Raw genomic sequence first — 17,753 nt, 5'->3', positions numbered from 1 at the left:
AATTTATTGAGAATTTAGACAGTTGTGACAGTCCAAGCCTGGGGGTTGTCGAGGACGTGTGTTTACAGAGTGTGTCCTCAGCGCCGAGGAGTGGGCTTTTAAAGTCCTCCTTTTATAAACTGTGTGGCTGTAACGTCTCCTAAAAGGACGGGGCTCCAACCCCCACCCTGTCGACTGACCCTGGCATCTGCTCCACTCGACTGCTGGAAACCGGACCCCATGACAGCTGACTTGAAAAAACTGGGTGAGGGGGAGAAAGGGGTTTGTGGGCGAGTGTGGGAAGTGACTGAGATAGAAGGTGGGTGGGTGGGTGGGTGGGTGGGGTGAGACTACATATACCAGACCATCTGTTCCCCACCTTCCCATTCCTAACCAGAGCCATCTCAGCTGCGCAGCCATGAGCAAGAGCTACTCCTCCTCCGCCCAGACGGCCTCCTCCTACCGCCGCACCTTCGGATCCGGCCTGGGCAGCGCGGCCCAGTCCCTGTTCGGCCGCGGCTCCTCCGGTTCCTCGCATGTGTCCTCCAGAGTCTACGAGGTCACCAAGTCCGCCTCGAGCGCCCCGATGTACTCCAGCCACCGCGCCTCGGCCAGCTACGGCAGCCCGGTGCGGTCCTACGCTGGTATGGGCGAGAAGCTGGACTTCAGCCTGGCTGACGCCATGAACAAGGACTTCCTGGACACTCGCACCAACGAGAAGGCCGAGCTGCAGCACCTGAACGACCGCTTCGCCAGCTACATCGAGAAGGTGCGCTTCCTGGAGCAGCAGAACCAGACCCTGGTGGTGGAGATCGAGAGGCTGCGGGGCCGGGAGCCCACGCGCATCGCCGAGATGTACGAGGAGGAGATGAGGGAGCTGCGCAGGCAGGTCGACGCCATGACCAATCAGAGGGCCCGCGTGGAGGTGGAGCGAGACAACCTGGCCGATGACCTGCAGAAGCTCAAACTCAGGTGAGATAGAAAGGGAGCGTGTCCACCATTCTGTAAATAACCCGTTTAGCCCACCGCGACTGCAGAGAAGACCTACAGTCACGCAACACCAGCGATTAGACAGCCGATCGTACAACGTCACGGCCTAAAAATACACCTCTATCAGAAACGAATGGCGGCCATGTGACACAAAACGCTATTTATCGTTGCAGCAGGTGACTAAACGCGCTGCAAATGGACGATTAGCGTGTGTGTAGACGAGCGCAGACGCGTGGTGAGAGCAGCTGTCGCATTACGAACCTTCACCAGGAAAAAGGAAGGCCAGAAATAGCCTCATCGGGGTCGCCATCGTAAACGTCTCCAGGCAACATGGCTGCCAACATTTTCACAGCTGAGGCCTGATAAGGCGGGGCTATATATGCCCGCGCTTCCTGACATTTAGATAAAGTTTAAATGGCGCCGCTTTCGGTAAGCGGTACGTGCAGGGAAACATGGATGACCTTGCAGACGAGCGCCAAATCCATAAACCCATAGACATAGAATAGAGAATGTAAGCAGAAGGCATAAATGAGAGAAAAAAGTCCAGATCTTCAGAGAAGGGCACCTATGGCACTGACCAAAAAACCAGGCCAGAGACAAATATGTCTCTCCATGCTAAAAAATTCTGGATTCTTTTTTATCAAAGCATTTCAATGGTAAAACCGAAAGTACTCGAGTCAGCACTCCAGAGATTTGACCATTTGCTGGTGTTCTAGCAGCTTCGTGGACAGCTTCCCTCCACCCTTCTCATCTTTCCTTTTCATCTTCAGGCTGCAGGAGGAGATCCACCAGAAGGAGGAGGCTGAGAACAACCTCTCTGCTTTCAGAGCTGTGAGTGACCCCGTCAGGAGATAAGTTCTGAGCACACACACACACCACCAGGTTTCATGGTATCAGCATTCTGCTCCTGCCTCAGGATGTGGATGCAGCCACCCTGGCCAGGCTGGACCTGGAGAGGCGCATTGAGAGTCTGCAGGAGGAAATCGCCTTCCTCAAGAGGATCCACGAGGAGGTCTGTGCTGCTCACTTGAACTATTTAGCCAAGCGGAGGGACCCATCAATTTGGAGTGGCTTGAAAATAACCTCAAGTCTCCTCCAAAAAAGAAGCTAATAAGAAAGAGTCATTGAGAAAGTTAAAAATACTGATGACTCAAGATGTTTTTCAGGGCAACAAAGCATTCGTGAATACAAACCAGATCCATTGGAACTAATTGTTGCTCCGTTGGGAAAAATATTCTTCTTCTGTCAAATACAAGGACAATATAAGAAGAATTAATTCCATGTGTCGTGTAAAGAAGGGCGTTTCCCAGCTGGGTCACATGGCACGCGTAAGCAGTGTTGTCCTACCCATCTGTCTGGGTCAGTTTAAGCCCAAGGTCCTGAAAGCTTTTGATATAAAAGTTTTGCTGCTTTGCTCTTAGGGTCAGATGTGCATGAATGGAGTCCAAGGACGTGGTCCAGGGCTGTTATTATATAGACTAAAAGAAGGGAGGACTTCTCGACCCTCAGACGTCTGCTGCGATATAGTAGTGGTAGTAGCCTAGTGGGTAACACACTCGCCTGTGAACCAGAAGACCCAGGTTCAAATCCCACTTACTACCATTGTGTCCCTGAGCAAGACACTTAACCCTGAGTGTCTCCAGGGAGACTGTCCCTGTAACTACTGATTGTAAGTCGCTCTGGATAAGGACGTCTGGTAAATGCTGTAAATGTAAATACACCAGCCTCGCTCAGATGAGGCATGCTGCTCTACTGGACCACGTGTCACGGACAGATAATGACCGTCTCCACTGCCACATCTGCAGGAGATCCGTGAGCTGCAGAACCAGATGCAGGAGACTGCCGTACAGGTGCAGATGGACATGTCCAAACCCGACCTGACCGCCGCCCTGAGGGACATTCGTGCCCAATACGAGGCCATTGCCGCCAAGAACATCTCCGAGGCCGAGGACTGGTACAAATCCAAGGTATTTGGAGTGTGTTCGTGGTCTTTATCCAATTGATTTTCAGTCGACCAGATCAATGAGAGATAAAGCAGGTTCCACTTGTAGGACCTTTTCCACCCACATATCTTTGTCTTCAGGTGTCAGACTTGAACCAGGCCGTGAGCAAGAATAACGATGCCCTGAGGCAGGCCAGACAGGAGAGCATGGAGTACCGTCACCAGATCCAGTCCTACACCTGCGAGATCGACTCCCTCAAGGGCACCGTAAGCGACTCTTCCTCTCCTCCTCTACCTCCACCTGGGCGCTGGCGTTTGAAGAACGTTAATGATACTCTGACACCGCAGAACGAGTCCCTGCTGAGGCAGATGCGTGAGATGGAGGACCGTATGGGCCGTGAGGCCGGCGGCTTCCAGGACACCATCGCTCGCCTGGAGGGAGAGATCGCCAAGATGAAGGACGAGATGGCCAGACACCTGCGCGAGTACCAGGACCTCCTCAACATCAAGATGGCCCTCGATGTGGAGATCGCCACCTACAGGAAGCTGCTGGAAGGGGAGGAGAGCAGGTGAGTGTAAAGGTCAGGGGTTAAAGGTCCCTATTAATTTAGCCTTGGTGCAGAATTACAGAATTACAGAATTACACTTTAATCCAATCTCACATTGAGAATTTCCAGAAAAAATATCATTAACTAAAAAAAAAAAAAATCTCCATTTCTAGCCACTGAAGGACCATAGACAGGCTAGAGGAACTCGTATTAATGTTACATCATCTCACACCATTTTCCCAATGGGGGACCTTTAAGGGAACCGGAGACGCTTCACCAGGATTCAACACACTGATTTCTTGTAACTGCAAAGATAAATCTGATGATAAACCGTAATGTACAAATTTTCACTGAGAACATTCTAGATGATGTTCTAGATGTTGCATGACAAATTCAGCTCCGGACATGAACGTACTCAACACTATCCTGCTTTCTCCCCTGTTCAGGATCAGTCTGCCAATGCAGGCCTATTCCACAGTGAACTTCAGAGGTGAGTCCCACCAGGGAGGGACGGGGGGGGTCGTCTTTAATAAAAACGGTTTTGTATGGCGTTGATCGTGTGTATCGGGGTATCGGTCGTGATCGTGTCGAATCAGATCGGTGTTCTGTGGAGGGAACGGTAGATACCGATGTGTGTTGCCGATTGAACCGGTGACTCAAGGCCAGTGGAAATTGTGTTGCTATAGAAACGAGCCCGGAGCAGCCACAGCAGCATGGCCGCGCCTCCGAGATCCACTCCAAGAAAACCGTTCTGATCAAGACCATCGAGACCCGCGATGGAGAGGTAAGTTGGAGATAAAGACCACCCCATTTTCCCATCCAGCTTCTTCGGTCCAGTATTGGGGTAGCATCACATGTTATGGATGGTCTTTGACATCTAAATGACTCTATTAGACTATTAGACCTATAACTACAGATGTTGGCTTGTTATTCTAATCATTCTAATGACCCAACTTCCTCCTCTTTTTCATTCGTTCCTCTCTGTCAGGTGGTCAGCGAGTCCACACAGCACCAGCAGGACATTATTTAAATCCTCCACCCGGACAAGGGAGGGCATCAGATAATGGACGTTTCCATTGGGAAGGAGGCCTTCAGTTTTATTGAAAGGACATGATTTTTTTATGCACACAAGCACTAACAAAAGTCCCTCTCCAAACCTCCACAGCGGAAAGTGTGAATGGGGGTTAAAGTGGAATCCACGGCTGATCTTGCTCTGCCTTTCACAGCACATGAAATAAAGATGCGGGCATGTCAGTGTGACTCAAGTTTCTGAATATTACCAGTGTAAAAATGATCGTTGCTTTGAGGTCATAATTTCTCCTCCAGCCACCTCCAGGAGGCCAAAGCCTCAGCAAGTATGTAGATGGCCTACATCAAAAACTTCATTAATATATATATTTTACTACTCCTGTACTCCTTCAATTCAATTGGACTTCAATTCATTTCATCATTTTGAAATGATGAAATGTGATGGTCATTGTGAGACGCTGCAGCACAGCACACGGTGACACGGTGAAACGTGTCCTCTGTATTTAACCATCACACTTGGTGAGCAGTGGGCACCATGACAGGCACCCGGGGAGCAGTGTGTGGGGACGGGACCTTCATCAAGGGGACCTCAGTGGCACCTTGGTGGCTCAGGATTCGAACCCGCCACCTTCTTATAACAGGGCCGCTTCCTTAACCAGTAGGCCACCACTGCCCCAATAATGCATACACACACACACACACACACACACACACACACACACACACACACACACAACTAAGTCTTTGGTGTCGTACCACCAGAAAGTGGCAGAATCATTGGCTCATTCAAACAGGAAGCTTTATCTTTTTTATTATTCTTTTAAACATGTTTTTTTTTGCAGTAGATTGAGTTGAATCCCCCTTAAATTTCACCTTTATTTCAAACTGGGATGTTTTTGGACATTCTGTTGGTTTGGGATTTTTCACCCCACTAGATGGCAGTCTTTGCTTTATGATTTGTATGGGAGTCCTTTTTTGAACAAAGAGCACCAACAACTGGGCTGAGGAAACGCCATTCATATTCATCTCACTTCCCAGTGGGGTCTACACACTAAATTCACATCTGAATAATTGGATTGTAATTTCGCTGAAGATGGCGGTAACGTGGAGGAGTGCGGTGTGCATTCTTTCTAAAACACATCAGTATGATTGAATATGGTCGAAAACCAAATGTGATTGGAATGTAATAATATTTTTTAACAAAAATATATATTTTCAGTGTAATATGTGTCTCTAAAGGTCCACTGATATCACACACACACACACACACACACACACACAATTGTAGAATCACAATATTTATCAACCAGGTACATACAAAGACATGCTTAATAATAACAATGATAAAAATATTAACAATAAGACTTCCCTTAATAGATCTAAGTGACCTGGCTTTTACAGATTTACGAAGTCCACACCAGGGAAAGTTCCAAATAAATTAACAAGGATATAAAAAAAACACACACATAAAAACTCGGCTATTCATTAAAAATAAAAAGACAAACGGCATGTAAACGGCATGTCGTAAGAACGCTACCATATGAATTACGCCACGTTCAGAAAGGTATAAAAAGACGTATGTACATGTACTGAGCCCTTTCACCTCTTCAGGCAGCTGGGTGGGGGTGCGGAAGAAGACGATGATGAAGGAGGTAAAGTGGCCACGCCCACTCTCCCATCGTTTCTGTCCATTCCTGCCGTTCTGGTCAGTCCATCTTCACAGGAAACTCACAAGGAGAACGTAAGGGACGTCCGTTCATACTTATCAGCTCACATCCCTGAAGTGTGTTGCGATTTGTCAGAAGCGGGTTCGATCTTGGCAAAACCGCGAGAACCGCGTTTATTAAAATGGATTTGCCCGTAACGAGATCAAAAGAAACAAACTGATAACGGAGCTCAGCGTCCTGAGGGCTTGTGTCTGATCAGAAAGTCTGCATTCATATTGTCCACAAAATACAGATGCATCCGAATATCGATTCTGTGTATTATATATGGATTTGATCATATGCAATACGTACTGGTACTCGTGCGTGGGAATAATAATCAAGGTCGTGGTAACATTTGCAGACATTTTGGAAGAGAATGTTCCAGTCCTGGGGACACGGCGGAGACGACCTGGGCTGGAGGAGGAGCCTCACACTCGAACGGCGGGCCCGGCGGCGGCCGTCAGCGGGACCTGGGAGCCGCAGTCGTAGTCCAGGTCCACTATGTGGTGAGAGCCTCCGACCAGTCGCCCGTGGGAGTAGCCCCGCCTGTCCACCCGCCTGTCCACCTGCCTGTCCCGAAAGTTCTGGATGTAGCTCTGCAAAGCAAATGGACAAACGTCCTCACATTCCTTATTCCTCTTTTATTCTGTTTCATTCATCCATATAACTTTACTTCTTTGACCAGGAAAAAGACGAGCAGTTCAGGGTGCGCGTTGTACTGCTAGAACTATATCAAAATCTTCATCTTCTGGGTTATAACTAATGTGAGCGTGTCTCTAAAATACCGCCGGTCCCGTTTTTTTCTCCATTTCTGCAAATCCTGAAACAATAAGTGATCGTGACACACGTGGAAAACGCAGCAGTGTGTGTGTGTGTGTGTGTAGCCTAGTGGGTAACACACTCGACTATGAACCAGGAGACCCAGGTTCAAATCCCACTTAACCCTGAGTGTCTCCGGGGGGGGACTGTCCCTGTAACTACTGACTGTAAGTCTCTCTGGATAAGGACGTCTGGTAAATGCTGTAAATGTACATGTGTGTGTGTCTCTAACCGGGGACAGCACGTCTCCATCGAAGCGGCGGACGGGGTTGGGCTTGCGGCGGTAGGTGGGCTCGGGGTGGAGTGGTTTTGCTGGGTGGGGGGTTGGTAGCGGGTTGTGCTGCGGCGGCGGCTTCTGGGGCTTCAGCGACTTCTGCTTCACCTCCTGCTGCTGCTGCTGCTGCTGCTGCTGCTTCCTCCTCCGTCTGAACTCCTTCCTCTCCTCCTTCTGACGGATGCGCATCAGCTGCACTCGCCGCTGCTGGTGGCTGAGAAACACTGCAGACAGGAAGAGAGTTTTCAATGTCTGTAAAAAGAGGAATAAAACTCTCCAAACTGCATTAAAACCACTCCAACCTGATGTTTCCTGGCACAATGCAGGTTAAAAGAGTGAACGGTTTTCTAATAGTAAATTACTATTGCAGTTACATGTAAATATTGTATGTAAAAAAAGGCCAAAATAAAAAAAGGGAGAAAGGGATAGAGGAAGAGAGAGAAAGGAGCCAAGCTACAGAGAGGTCATCTGGTCCAGGAGAAACAGGAGGCAAAATGTCGATGAAGAGGAAAAGAAGAGCCCTGAGTCCCCAAGAGAAAATTATTTTGTACATTTGACTCCCAGGAAGATGCCACAGACCAATCAGAATTAGCTGTTTCCGCCCTGCCACGCCCTTGGCAAGGGGACCCCAAACAAATGGCTGGCCTTTCACCTCTTTCTCGGGGGAAGGCCGTTACACAAAGATATGGAGATCACAGAGGTGATGAATGTGATGAACATTCCATCTTACAAGTCCAACTACGACGGTCCAAATATTCTCACTCATTGACACTCATTCAGCATTATTTCACATCAAAAAAATCTTTTTTCAGCCTCTTTTCAGCCGTGGTAATATACGTAAACATAGATCTCCTGGATGCCACGTTATGTAACATCGGAGACGGCGTCACCGCTCCCCCGACTCCCTCCAGATTTCACCTCGTCTTTTTATTCATGGCGCTTCTGAAGAATCAACTGTGCTTTAGTGGTGCTGGCGCCTGTTTAAGAAAAGCCCATCTGCCAGGGAATTGGCTTAATCAGTCCCCCCCCCCGAGACACCCCCAAAACACACACACACACACACACACACACAAAGAGAAAAAAGACAATTCATCGTCACGGCAACCACAACCGCAGCATAGTTATTCTTCTGCTGAACATGCTTTGATGTGAAATAGCCTATAGGTTATGTATGCATGTATGGGTGTGTGCGTGTATATGCGCGTGTGTGTCTGTGTGTATACTCCGAGCCTCCAGTACTGCTCGCCTGGTCCCTCCATCTCTGAAGGTAAAAGGAAGACGCTCATCTAGACTCTTCTCCATCTTGGCCCCTCGGTGGTGGAATGAACTTCCAGCTCAGTCACTGAGCACCTTCACACGGCAGCTCAACACCTTCCTCTTTAGAGAAGATTTAGATTACAGTTTTTCTCGATTGCTAAAACACTATAACCAATCTTTTTAACTAAAATTTCAAAACCACAATGCTATTTTTCAAAAAGTACACCCATTTCCCTGAACTATAAACACTATTCCCCTGCTTTAACACATGAGTCAGATTTGGTGAACTGTTACTGCAAAACTTTACACACAAATCCATACATTTTTCAGTGCTTACACCATGTGGTCATTTGGAAAGCACTAGCATTTAATAATGTTAACTTAAATCAGCACAGCTTGAGCTCAATTAGCACACAGTTAACCAAGTGGAAACACTAGGAGTCAAAATTTATCACACACCAATCAGAAACTTTGATGGGTAGATACAAGGGCCAAAGTCAGCTCATTCAGGTTTGAAACAATGGATCCAAAGAGATGCAAAGGAAGAGGTCGAGGAGGAGGAGGAGGGAGAGGAGGAGGACGTGGTGAAGGAGGAGGGAGAGGAGGAGGAGGAAGAGGAGAAGGAGGTCTAGGAAACCAGGGAGGTGGAGGAGGTCGAGGACGTGGTGAAGGAGGACATGGTGAAGGAGGACGTGGTGAAGGAAGAGGGAGAGGAGGAGGAGGGAGAGGAGGAGGACGTGGTGAAGGAGGAGGGAGAGGAGGAGGAGGAAGAGGAGAAGGAGGTCTAGGAAACCAGGGAGGTGGAGGAGGAGGAGGTCGAGGACGTGGTGAAGGAGGACGTGGTGAAGGAAGAGGGAGAGGAGGAGGAAGAGGAGAAGAAGGAGGTCTAGGAAACCAGGGAGGTGGAGGAGGAGGAGGTCGAGACAGGAGGGACGGAGGTCGAGGACGTGGTGAAGGAGGACGTGGTGAAGGAAGAGGGAGAGGAGGAGGAGGGAGAGGAGGAGGACGTGGTGAAAGAGGAGGGAGAGGAGGAGGAAGAGGAGAAGAAGGAGGTCTAGGAAACCAGGGACGTGGAGGAGGAGGAGGTCGAGGACGTGGTGAAGGAAGAGGGAGAGGAGGAGGAGGAGTAGGAGAAGGAGAAGGAGGTCTAGGACACCAGGGAGGAGGAGGAGGACAACGGCGACAAGGAAGGGGAAGAGCAAGGCCAAGGAGACAAGCGGTCTCGGATGAAATTCGAGCCACTTTAGTTGACCATGTCCTTGTCCATGGTATGACTATGAGGGAGGCTGGGCAACGAGTACAGCCAAATTTGAGTCGCTTCACTGTTGCCTCCATCATCAGAACCTTCAGGGAGGAAAGCAGGTAGGTGTACTTGCAGTAAGACTGCTCTGTACAGTACCTTTTGAGTTACTAAACTCAAGTTTCTCCAAAAGAACCAACTCTGAATGAAACAGGCATACCGCGTCCCTTTTGAACGAAACTTTGACAGAGTGAAAAACCAACGAGCGGAATATGTTCAGGTATGAGTTTTGATATTGTATGAAGTATTGTGTTTCATCACAGCATGGCAGTTTATGCTGCCATTTGTGCACTCTTGAACTGTGGTTCAGGGTAGCGATTTACTCTACTGTGTTATGTGTTTCGGGTGGTAGTAGCCTAGTGGGTAACACACTCGCCTATGAACCAGGAGACCCGGGTTCGAATCCCGCTTACTACCATTGTGTCCCTGAGCAAGACACTTAACCCTAAATTGCTCCAGGGAGACTGTCCCTGTAACTTCTGATTGTAAGTCGCTCTGGATAAGGGCGTCTGATAAATGCTGTAAATGTAAATGTTTTGCAGAGAATATTTGAGATTGAAGGACTGCCTGTTCCCCATGAAATTATCTTTGTGGATGAGGCAGGTTTTAACCTGGCCAAAAGGAGGAGAAGGGGGAGGAACATAATTGGCCATCGGGCTATTGTAACTGTCCCTGGTCAGCGTGGAGGGAATGTCACTATGTGCGCAACCATCAGCCAACGAGGGGTACTCTACTGCCATGCCATTCTAGGACCCTATAACACTATGCTTCTCCTTGCTTTTCTTGATGGTTTAAGACAACATATGTTCCAGCTGGACTACAGGGAACCAGCACAGTCAGAGCAGCCTCACTACGTTGTTGTTTGGGATAACATCAGCTTCCATCACGCTGCTCTGGTTCATGACTGGTTTACCAATAACCCAAGGTTTTCTAACATCTTTCTGCCTGCATACTCTCCCTTTCTAAACCCGATAGACGAGTTATTTTCGGCATGGCGGTGGAAAGTGTATGACAGAGAGCCTTATGTCCTTGTTCACCTCCTCCAGGCCATGGAAGAAGCCTGCCTAGACATATCAGCAGATGCATGCCAAGAGGATTTTACCCCCGCTGCCTGGCTAGGGCCAATATAGCCTGTGATGTGGATGAGATTCTCTGGCCTGACCCAGACCAAAGACAGGATGCTGAGGTGGAATAATGTTTTTGGTGTGTGTTGTACTGTACATTAATAAAAATGGGCCACTATATATACATTGGTTGCGTCTTTTGTGTTCATCATGTGAAAAGGTTTTTGAGGGGAAGACCCACAAGCAACATAACTTGCCAGTTTTGGAAATATTGTTTTTAATTTATTGCACCAATGTGTAAGACTATGTTGTAGTGTGTGTGTTTTTGAGGCCTTGTGTGTGATGTCTGTGGGCAAAGTTTGGTTTTTCTGGTTTTGAGTGTAGAGCTTCATTCTGACCTGAAAATATGATGATTGGGAAATTGGGTGAGACGTTATGGATTTGTGTTTACGGTTTTGAGAATACGAGGAATAGTTTCAAGAAATGTGTTTAAGCAATCGAGAAAAACTGTAAATTGTAATTTTCTTGTTGTCGAACTTTGTGTACAGAATCTACAGCAGAGTGAATTAAATAGATGTATTCATAGTTGGGGTCCTAGTGAACCGGAATTGATCTCTTCATCGATGGTAACTTGAAAGCACGTTGTAAGTCGCTCTGGATACGGGCGTCTGCCAAATACCGTAAATGTAAATGTGTGTATGCGTGTGTGTGCATGTGTGTATGCGTGTGAGTGTTTTGTATATGCGTGTGTGTGTGTGTAAATGCGTGTGTGTATATATGTGTGTGTGTATGCATGTGTGTGCGTATATGCGTGTGTGTGTGTGCGTGTGTGTGTTTATATGTGTGTATGCGTGTGTGTGTGTGTGTGTGTGTGTGTATGTTCTCCTCCACATAAAATCCAAGTTACCACGCTGTACCACGGTGACCTTCATCCTTTTCTTCATCGGCCCCTCGATTCAGCTCGATCTCGATAATCAGCTATGAACATTTTTCAGTTTGTAAACTAGCAAATAGTGAAAAAAATTGCTGTTTAGTATCTATTATTGTTGTCTTTGGTTTCAGTATGGCATTATCAGAAGAAAATCGATGGAAAAAATTTAATTGAATTGAAAAAAAAAAAGCAATGAGCTCAGCGCCCGCTGGTCACCTGACCACAGAAAGCAGCGCGCCGCCTCGCCTGCACCGCTCAGGGCTGTAGGCCTGACGGAGGTGGACTTGTGGAGAACTTCCAGGTCACAGTGGGAGCTGCTGGCCACAGAGGACCGACATCAGAGGGGACAGTAAATAGGACAAACTGAAATAGCACTGTTTACTATCCTGAAATACCGCGGTATAATCAGGCCAGGGACGGCGGGAGGTCCCACAAATACTGATGCAGCGTTCCTCTCTAATGTTCACCATTAACTCACAACGCGAAGGAACTGGAGCAACAAGGCCGAGTTTTACAAGTATTACACGCAAATCAGTCTGCATTATTCAGAGCAGATGACAACCAATAATAATTCAGTATTTGGAATAAAATTGCCTCCTGTTCTTATCCAGAGTTCTTTAAGATGTCTACCACTGTTATCCCATATCTGGTTCACTAGGACCCGGTTCTTAATAACTCAGAACCCAACCTTATTATAATCATTTTAAATATATACATATATAAGAGCCCTATTTAATCTCTTCTCGACTGGTTCCACCATCTCTCAAGGTGAATGAACTTCATTAAGCACAAACTAGTAGCCTAGTGGGTAACACACTGGCCTGTGTGTTACCCACCAGAAGACCCAGGTTCAAACCCCACTTACTACCATCGTGTCCCTGAGCAAGACACTTAACCCTGAGTGTCTCCAGGGGGGGACGGTCCCTGTCACTACTGATTCTAAGTCTCTCTGGATAAGAGCGTCTGGTAAATGCTGTAAATGTAAATGTAAAAACCTTCCTGTTTAGAAAGTATTTGGACTAAAAGGGCGTTTACGTACACTTTCAATATTCATTAAAAAACGGTGTTGTTATGCGAACGGTATCTACAGATCAGGCTTCATTGAAGGATATTTATGCAAGTCGGTCTGCATAAGAGTGCCTGCTAAACCCTGTAAAAGTAAACCCTGTAATCTAAGTATTTCGTAAAAGTGAAGATTTTTAAGTAATAAAATAGGCAGACACATAATGGCAGTACTTGCAGAGGTGGTGCTCACAGGGTAAATATATTAAACTAGAATGAAATTGAATAATTCAACTTGTTGCCAGTTATGAGTAAGTGGGTGTTAAAGTAGAAAGCTTGAATGCGCCTCTCCTATAGGAATCACATCGCCCCCTTGTGGTCTCCAAGTGCTATAATTTAATTCTAATTTAAAGTAAGGCTGAATAAATAAAAGCTCACATATTAAAACATCAATGCCTCCAAAATGTAAGGAGAAAATAATGTGCTGGACAATGAATAGACAGTTCTAGCAGACTCACCTTCAGTGTGGGAGTAGCCCTCTCCTGTCACCTTCCACTGGATCAGCACCCCCAGCAGCGCCAGCGTGGCCCACACGCCCATGATCACCCAGGTGAACCAGCAGACTTCTCGGTGCGGTGCCACCTTCACCCGCTCGTACACATGTCGCACCAGCGCCAGCATCTCCACAAAGTAGTCGACTGTGACGGTGATGATGGCCGAGCCGAAGGCGGCTGTGGAGAGTGTGACGAAGCAGCGCTGCCACTGCAGGGTCAGCACGGCGAACAGCATGCCTGAGCCCAGCAGCACGCCCAGGGGCAACCACACCGTCCGCGGGTGGTAGAACTCCTCCAGAACCACCAGCGAGCACAGGGCCACCAGCAAGCCCAGCAGGAGCCCCACCATGAACAGGCCCACGCTGCGCACCAGCATGGTGACCAGGCCACACAGGGTACCGATGCCCAGGCCGATGCCCACGCTGGCCTCCACACTCAGCTGCGTGTCCAGGACTCGCTCCTTATAGCAGAGCATGAAGATGACGACCGAGCCGAACATCAGACCCGTCAGGAACATGACCGCTTTAAAACAGCGGTACCCTGCAGGAGGAACCAGATAAAGACGCAATCAAGTCAAGTGATTGTCACTTGTGATACACAGCAGCACAGCACACGGTGCACAGATTTGTCCTCTGTATTTAACCCATCACCCTGTGTGAACAGTGGGCAGCCATGACAGGCACCCGGGGAGCAGTGTGTGGGGACAGGACCTCAGTGGCGCCTTGGCTGATTACGGGGAACTGGACCGCTAGGCCACCACTGCCCCACCACTGATGTGAGTTGTGCCTATCATTACTACAGATCACAGAAATATTACAGAACAATACACAAGCATCAATAAAAGAATGGCACAGTGTTCAGAATATAATAAAACCTAATTATCTATCATAATTAAAGTGAAATAAGAGCTGATCGTTTGAACATGGCAGTAACGTATAAATATATGAATGAAATACGATTTGGAAGATCTGTATTTGATCACAAATATAACATTTCTGTGATGCAACAACAATAAGCAGGTCGTGTTCGGGTTTAAATCTCAAGACGAGCTGGAACTGACGAGAATTTTTATATTCCACTTCCTTCAGGCTTCAGACTTCAGGGACACTTGAGAGGATTTTGATCTGACACGACTGTCTTTCAACAAGGACACGCCGAGTTTTCTCCACATAACGTCAGGCCAGAAAGATTTTCGAGTCGTGCTTATGAGATTATGCCCAAATGGCGCCTCTGGCATCCGGTTTTCCAAGACAGGCGATAATTGAATCTCTTCGTAATGTTCACCGCGAGCTGAGTGGTTCAGGCCGACAGCAGGCCGCCATTGTTCCTATAACAGCCTTCATAAATTCTACCTCTAATAAAAATATCGTCATATCATGACACCCAGTGGATGACAAATGAAATGAAAGAATAAATGATTTGTTGATAAATGTAAAATGTAAAATGATTTGTGTGTCTGGGATGACACGACACAATAGAGAAGCGGGGAACAATGGGAACAGGGGGCTTATGTGGCGGGAAGCTGCAGCAGGAATTGGGTGATTACGGTTACCGAAGAAGCAGTAGATGATGCCGAACAAGCAGCACATGGAGCAGACGACGGAGGGGACGATCTCGTAGCGCCGCTCGATCTCGCCGTGGCAGCCGAGCGCCGGCTCCGGCCCGTCCCTCGGAGGCAGAGCCATCTTAAACGCCAGGAAGTGGGCGGTGGACGTCATGGCAACGCCGTGTGGGCTACAGTGGGGGGAGGGACGGGGCCAGAATTGGTGGGTGATCAGAAGATCAAGAAGCTTCTTCCATCCACAGGAAGCCACCTGCAACCAGAATAAATAAGATGCTCGATTCAGCAACGGACTCCAAAATACATAAAATGTTTGAAATGCATTTTTATTTATTTCCTACTGGGTGGAGAATTTGTCAGCATTAAAAAAATTTCACATGAGTATCATTCCCAAGCAGATTTATTCAAAATATTCTAGACTTTTAATTCTAAAAAGACTGAATATAGATTATTATTTTTTAAATACATTTTTCACGTGTCCTCTGTATTTAACCGTCACCCTTGGTGACAGTGGCGGCCATGACAGGCGCCCGGGGAGCAGCGTGTGGGGACGGGACCTTCATCAAGGGGACCTCGGTGGCACTTCGGGATTACGGGGCCGCTTCCTTAAGCACTAGGCCACCACTGGCCCAAGAACAAGAAGATGAAAATACGGCACAATATTCCTGGGCTCTGATCCCAAAACCAGGCCTGCAGGAGCTAAGAGAGCTTTGGAGACGCGGAGTGTTGTGTTGTGACCGTCAGGAGCATTAAAGGTCGGTAGTTTCCGTGTTCCCTGCAGGAACCTCATTTTTATGGCGTCTTCATACGAAGAGACCCCTGCAGGGCAGCCACTGTGTCTAAATACCTACAAAGTCACAGAGACGGGAGACGCAGAGAGGCACGTGGAACCAGGTGAGACCCGGGGACACTCTGAGCCAGACGGGTCAATTTGACTCCGCCTTCAGAGACTTGAGAAGGTTTCTGGACTTTAACATGTGTGTTTTCGTCCATCTGCTGTCATGTCTGAAGAACAAGCATCTATCCAAATCTCAATGGCTGGGATGAAGGCTGAGGATCATCAAAAATCTGCATCTCACTTCCTGTCTGTTGTCATAACGACGCAGGCATTCCAGGATCAACCAGGTGACAAATGAGACTGAAGCCTGACACCATAGCAACAATCTCGGGGCCAATCAATGTCTGTGACAGCCCCGAGAAAGGCTGTCGTGTCCCCGTCCCTGTTAGATGTGTAAACACTCAGCCAGAACACAACCAGGACAGGGGGTGGAGCCAAACTGAAGAGGAAGAATGTCAGTAGTAATATTGCAAAAAGAAGCAAGCATTTATGATAATGTTTCTATCACACAAATACAGTTAATGGCATAAAATTGTGACCCATTGTCAGGATTGCCTGCAGCTGGGCTCCACACCGGAAGCCAATCCTGACGCCCCATAAATGCCGGAAGTTTCCACCCGTTCGGGGTCGCTGGCATTTTCGTGAACTCAGACATGAACTTGACCTGGTTTTGTGTCATATGTGTTTTTGAGTTCTGGCAATCGCCACACGCCTACGGGTTAGTTTATGTTCTTCATTTAAGTTAAATTGTTTTCGGCCACCGCGCCATTGTTTATTTGTATTTCTTTGTTTATTTGTTAATAAAACCCCTTCCCAGTATGTCAGACCTCTGCGCTTCCTTCCCTCGTAAGTCCGTAGTCGTGACACCCATGTTGAAGAAGGGACATTTAGACTAAAAACAAAGCATCTCATTAGTCGCAGTTGGTATACATACTTCACTAATCATAGGTCCATATTTTCCTAAGTAAGATGTTGTGCATGGGTCACGTTTCCAGGTATTCGTATCTTTGTATAATTATTTCTGAAAAAATATAAAAATATCTAATGTTGTGGTTCAAGTTCAAGTAGTTTATTGTCATGTGTACATTTGATACATGTTGATTTCAAGCGCAAAGCACTTTTACATGTATATATGTGTATATTGTGAAATGGTTCTGTCGCCTCTCCTATTAGTTTTATAATTTAGGAATAAATAAAACGGATGTCATATGGCCCGACATGAACAACAGACACATGCAGGTTATCAGCACCCGTTTTTCATGAGAATCTCCCGCCCCGCCCCTAAAACATGATCTCCACCGACCGTCATGGCTTCCAAACATGTGAAGCACTGCAGTTGCTCGGTGATTAAATGTACAATGAGCACAAATGTATTTTTTAGCTGCATCACACGGGACTCATACTGGAGAACCAGTAAGTTCGTTTAATTTGTTCCTGGAAAAACTGTAATTCTGTAATTCTGCTCCAAGACTGAAGTTCGGAAAGAGACGTCAGATACATTTACATTTACAGTATTTACCAGACGTCCTTATCCAGAGCGACTTACAATCAGTAGTGACAGGGACAGTCCCCCCTGGAGACACTCAGGGTTAAGTGTCCTGCTCAGGGACACGATGGTAGTAAGTGGGGTTTGAACCTGGGTCTTCTGGTTCATAGGTGAGTGTGTTACCCACTAGGCCACTACCACCCTATACAGAGGGTGTATAGGGTGGTAGTGGTAGATACAGAGTTAGGGGACCAACAAGACCGATATAAATAAAAAAAATGTTCATAATAGTGGACCTTTAACACTGACAGCTAAATATTTGTCATCAGCTCTTCCTTTTCTATCAGTCAAACCTACACACACAGGTTCTGTGGGGCGTGTCGATCGTGGTGGGGGTCATGAATATTTCACAAGGTTCAGCGGCAGGCGAGGCGTACGAGAAGCGGAGGTCAGGCCTGTGTGGAGTCGAGTTA

At 47.4% G+C, this 17,753-nt stretch overlaps 2 protein-coding genes across 4 annotated transcripts in view; one reads left to right on the top strand and one right to left on the bottom strand.

Annotated features, from left to right (window-relative positions):
* Positions 1–351: 351 nt before the first annotated feature.
* desma (desmin a) lies at positions 352–4,713 on the top strand. The gene is made up of 9 exons (XM_028992258.1): positions 352–951; positions 1,740–1,800; positions 1,886–1,981; positions 2,775–2,936; positions 3,053–3,178; positions 3,260–3,480; positions 3,906–3,949; positions 4,146–4,243; positions 4,448–4,713. Exons 1-9 carry the CDS (start codon positions 398–400, stop codon positions 4,487–4,489), a joined length of 1,404 nt encoding a protein of 467 aa, XP_028848091.1. The 5' UTR covers positions 352–397; the 3' UTR covers positions 4,490–4,713.
* A 1,060-nt stretch (positions 4,714–5,773) lies between these two features.
* Positions 5,774–17,753, bottom strand: part of tmem198aa (transmembrane protein 198aa) — a 21,666-nt gene continuing 9,686 nt past the window's right edge. For all 3 annotated transcript variants that reach the window (XM_028992259.1, XM_028992260.1, XM_028992261.1), the window contains 4 exons: positions 14,948–15,209; positions 13,360–13,935; positions 7,246–7,511; positions 5,774–6,790 (listed from right to left, as the gene is read on the bottom strand). In XM_028992259.1, coding sequence (XP_028848092.1) covers positions 6,623–6,790; positions 7,246–7,511; positions 13,360–13,935; positions 14,948–15,209 — 1,272 coding nt within the window. In that variant the 3' untranslated portion in view covers positions 5,774–6,622. The remainder of the gene's footprint in view (positions 6,791–7,245; positions 7,512–13,359; positions 13,936–14,947; positions 15,210–17,753) is intronic.

The sequence above is a fragment of the Denticeps clupeoides genome, chromosome 9, assembly GCF_900700375.1.
Source record: "Denticeps clupeoides chromosome 9, fDenClu1.1, whole genome shotgun sequence".
NCBI lineage: Eukaryota > Metazoa > Chordata > Actinopteri > Clupeiformes > Denticipitidae > Denticeps > Denticeps clupeoides.
The sequence above is the reverse complement of the archived record's forward strand: the minus strand, read 5'-3'. Positions and strand labels throughout refer to the sequence as shown.

What these genes read in the sequence shown, in the direction of transcription:
- desma (XM_028992258.1), top strand. Translation starts at nt 398, where the DNA reads ATGAGCAAGAGCTACTCCTCCTCCGCCCAGACGGCCTCCTCCTACCGC. An exon ending in ACCTCTCTGCTTTCAGAGCT is followed by an intron (nt 1,801 to 1,885) that starts GTGAGTGACCCC and finishes CTCCTGCCTCAG; the next exon opens with GATGTGGATGCAGCCACCCT. An exon ending in TCGACTCCCTCAAGGGCACC is followed by an intron (nt 3,179 to 3,259) that starts GTAAGCGACTCT and finishes CTGACACCGCAG; the next exon opens with AACGAGTCCCTGCTGAGGCA.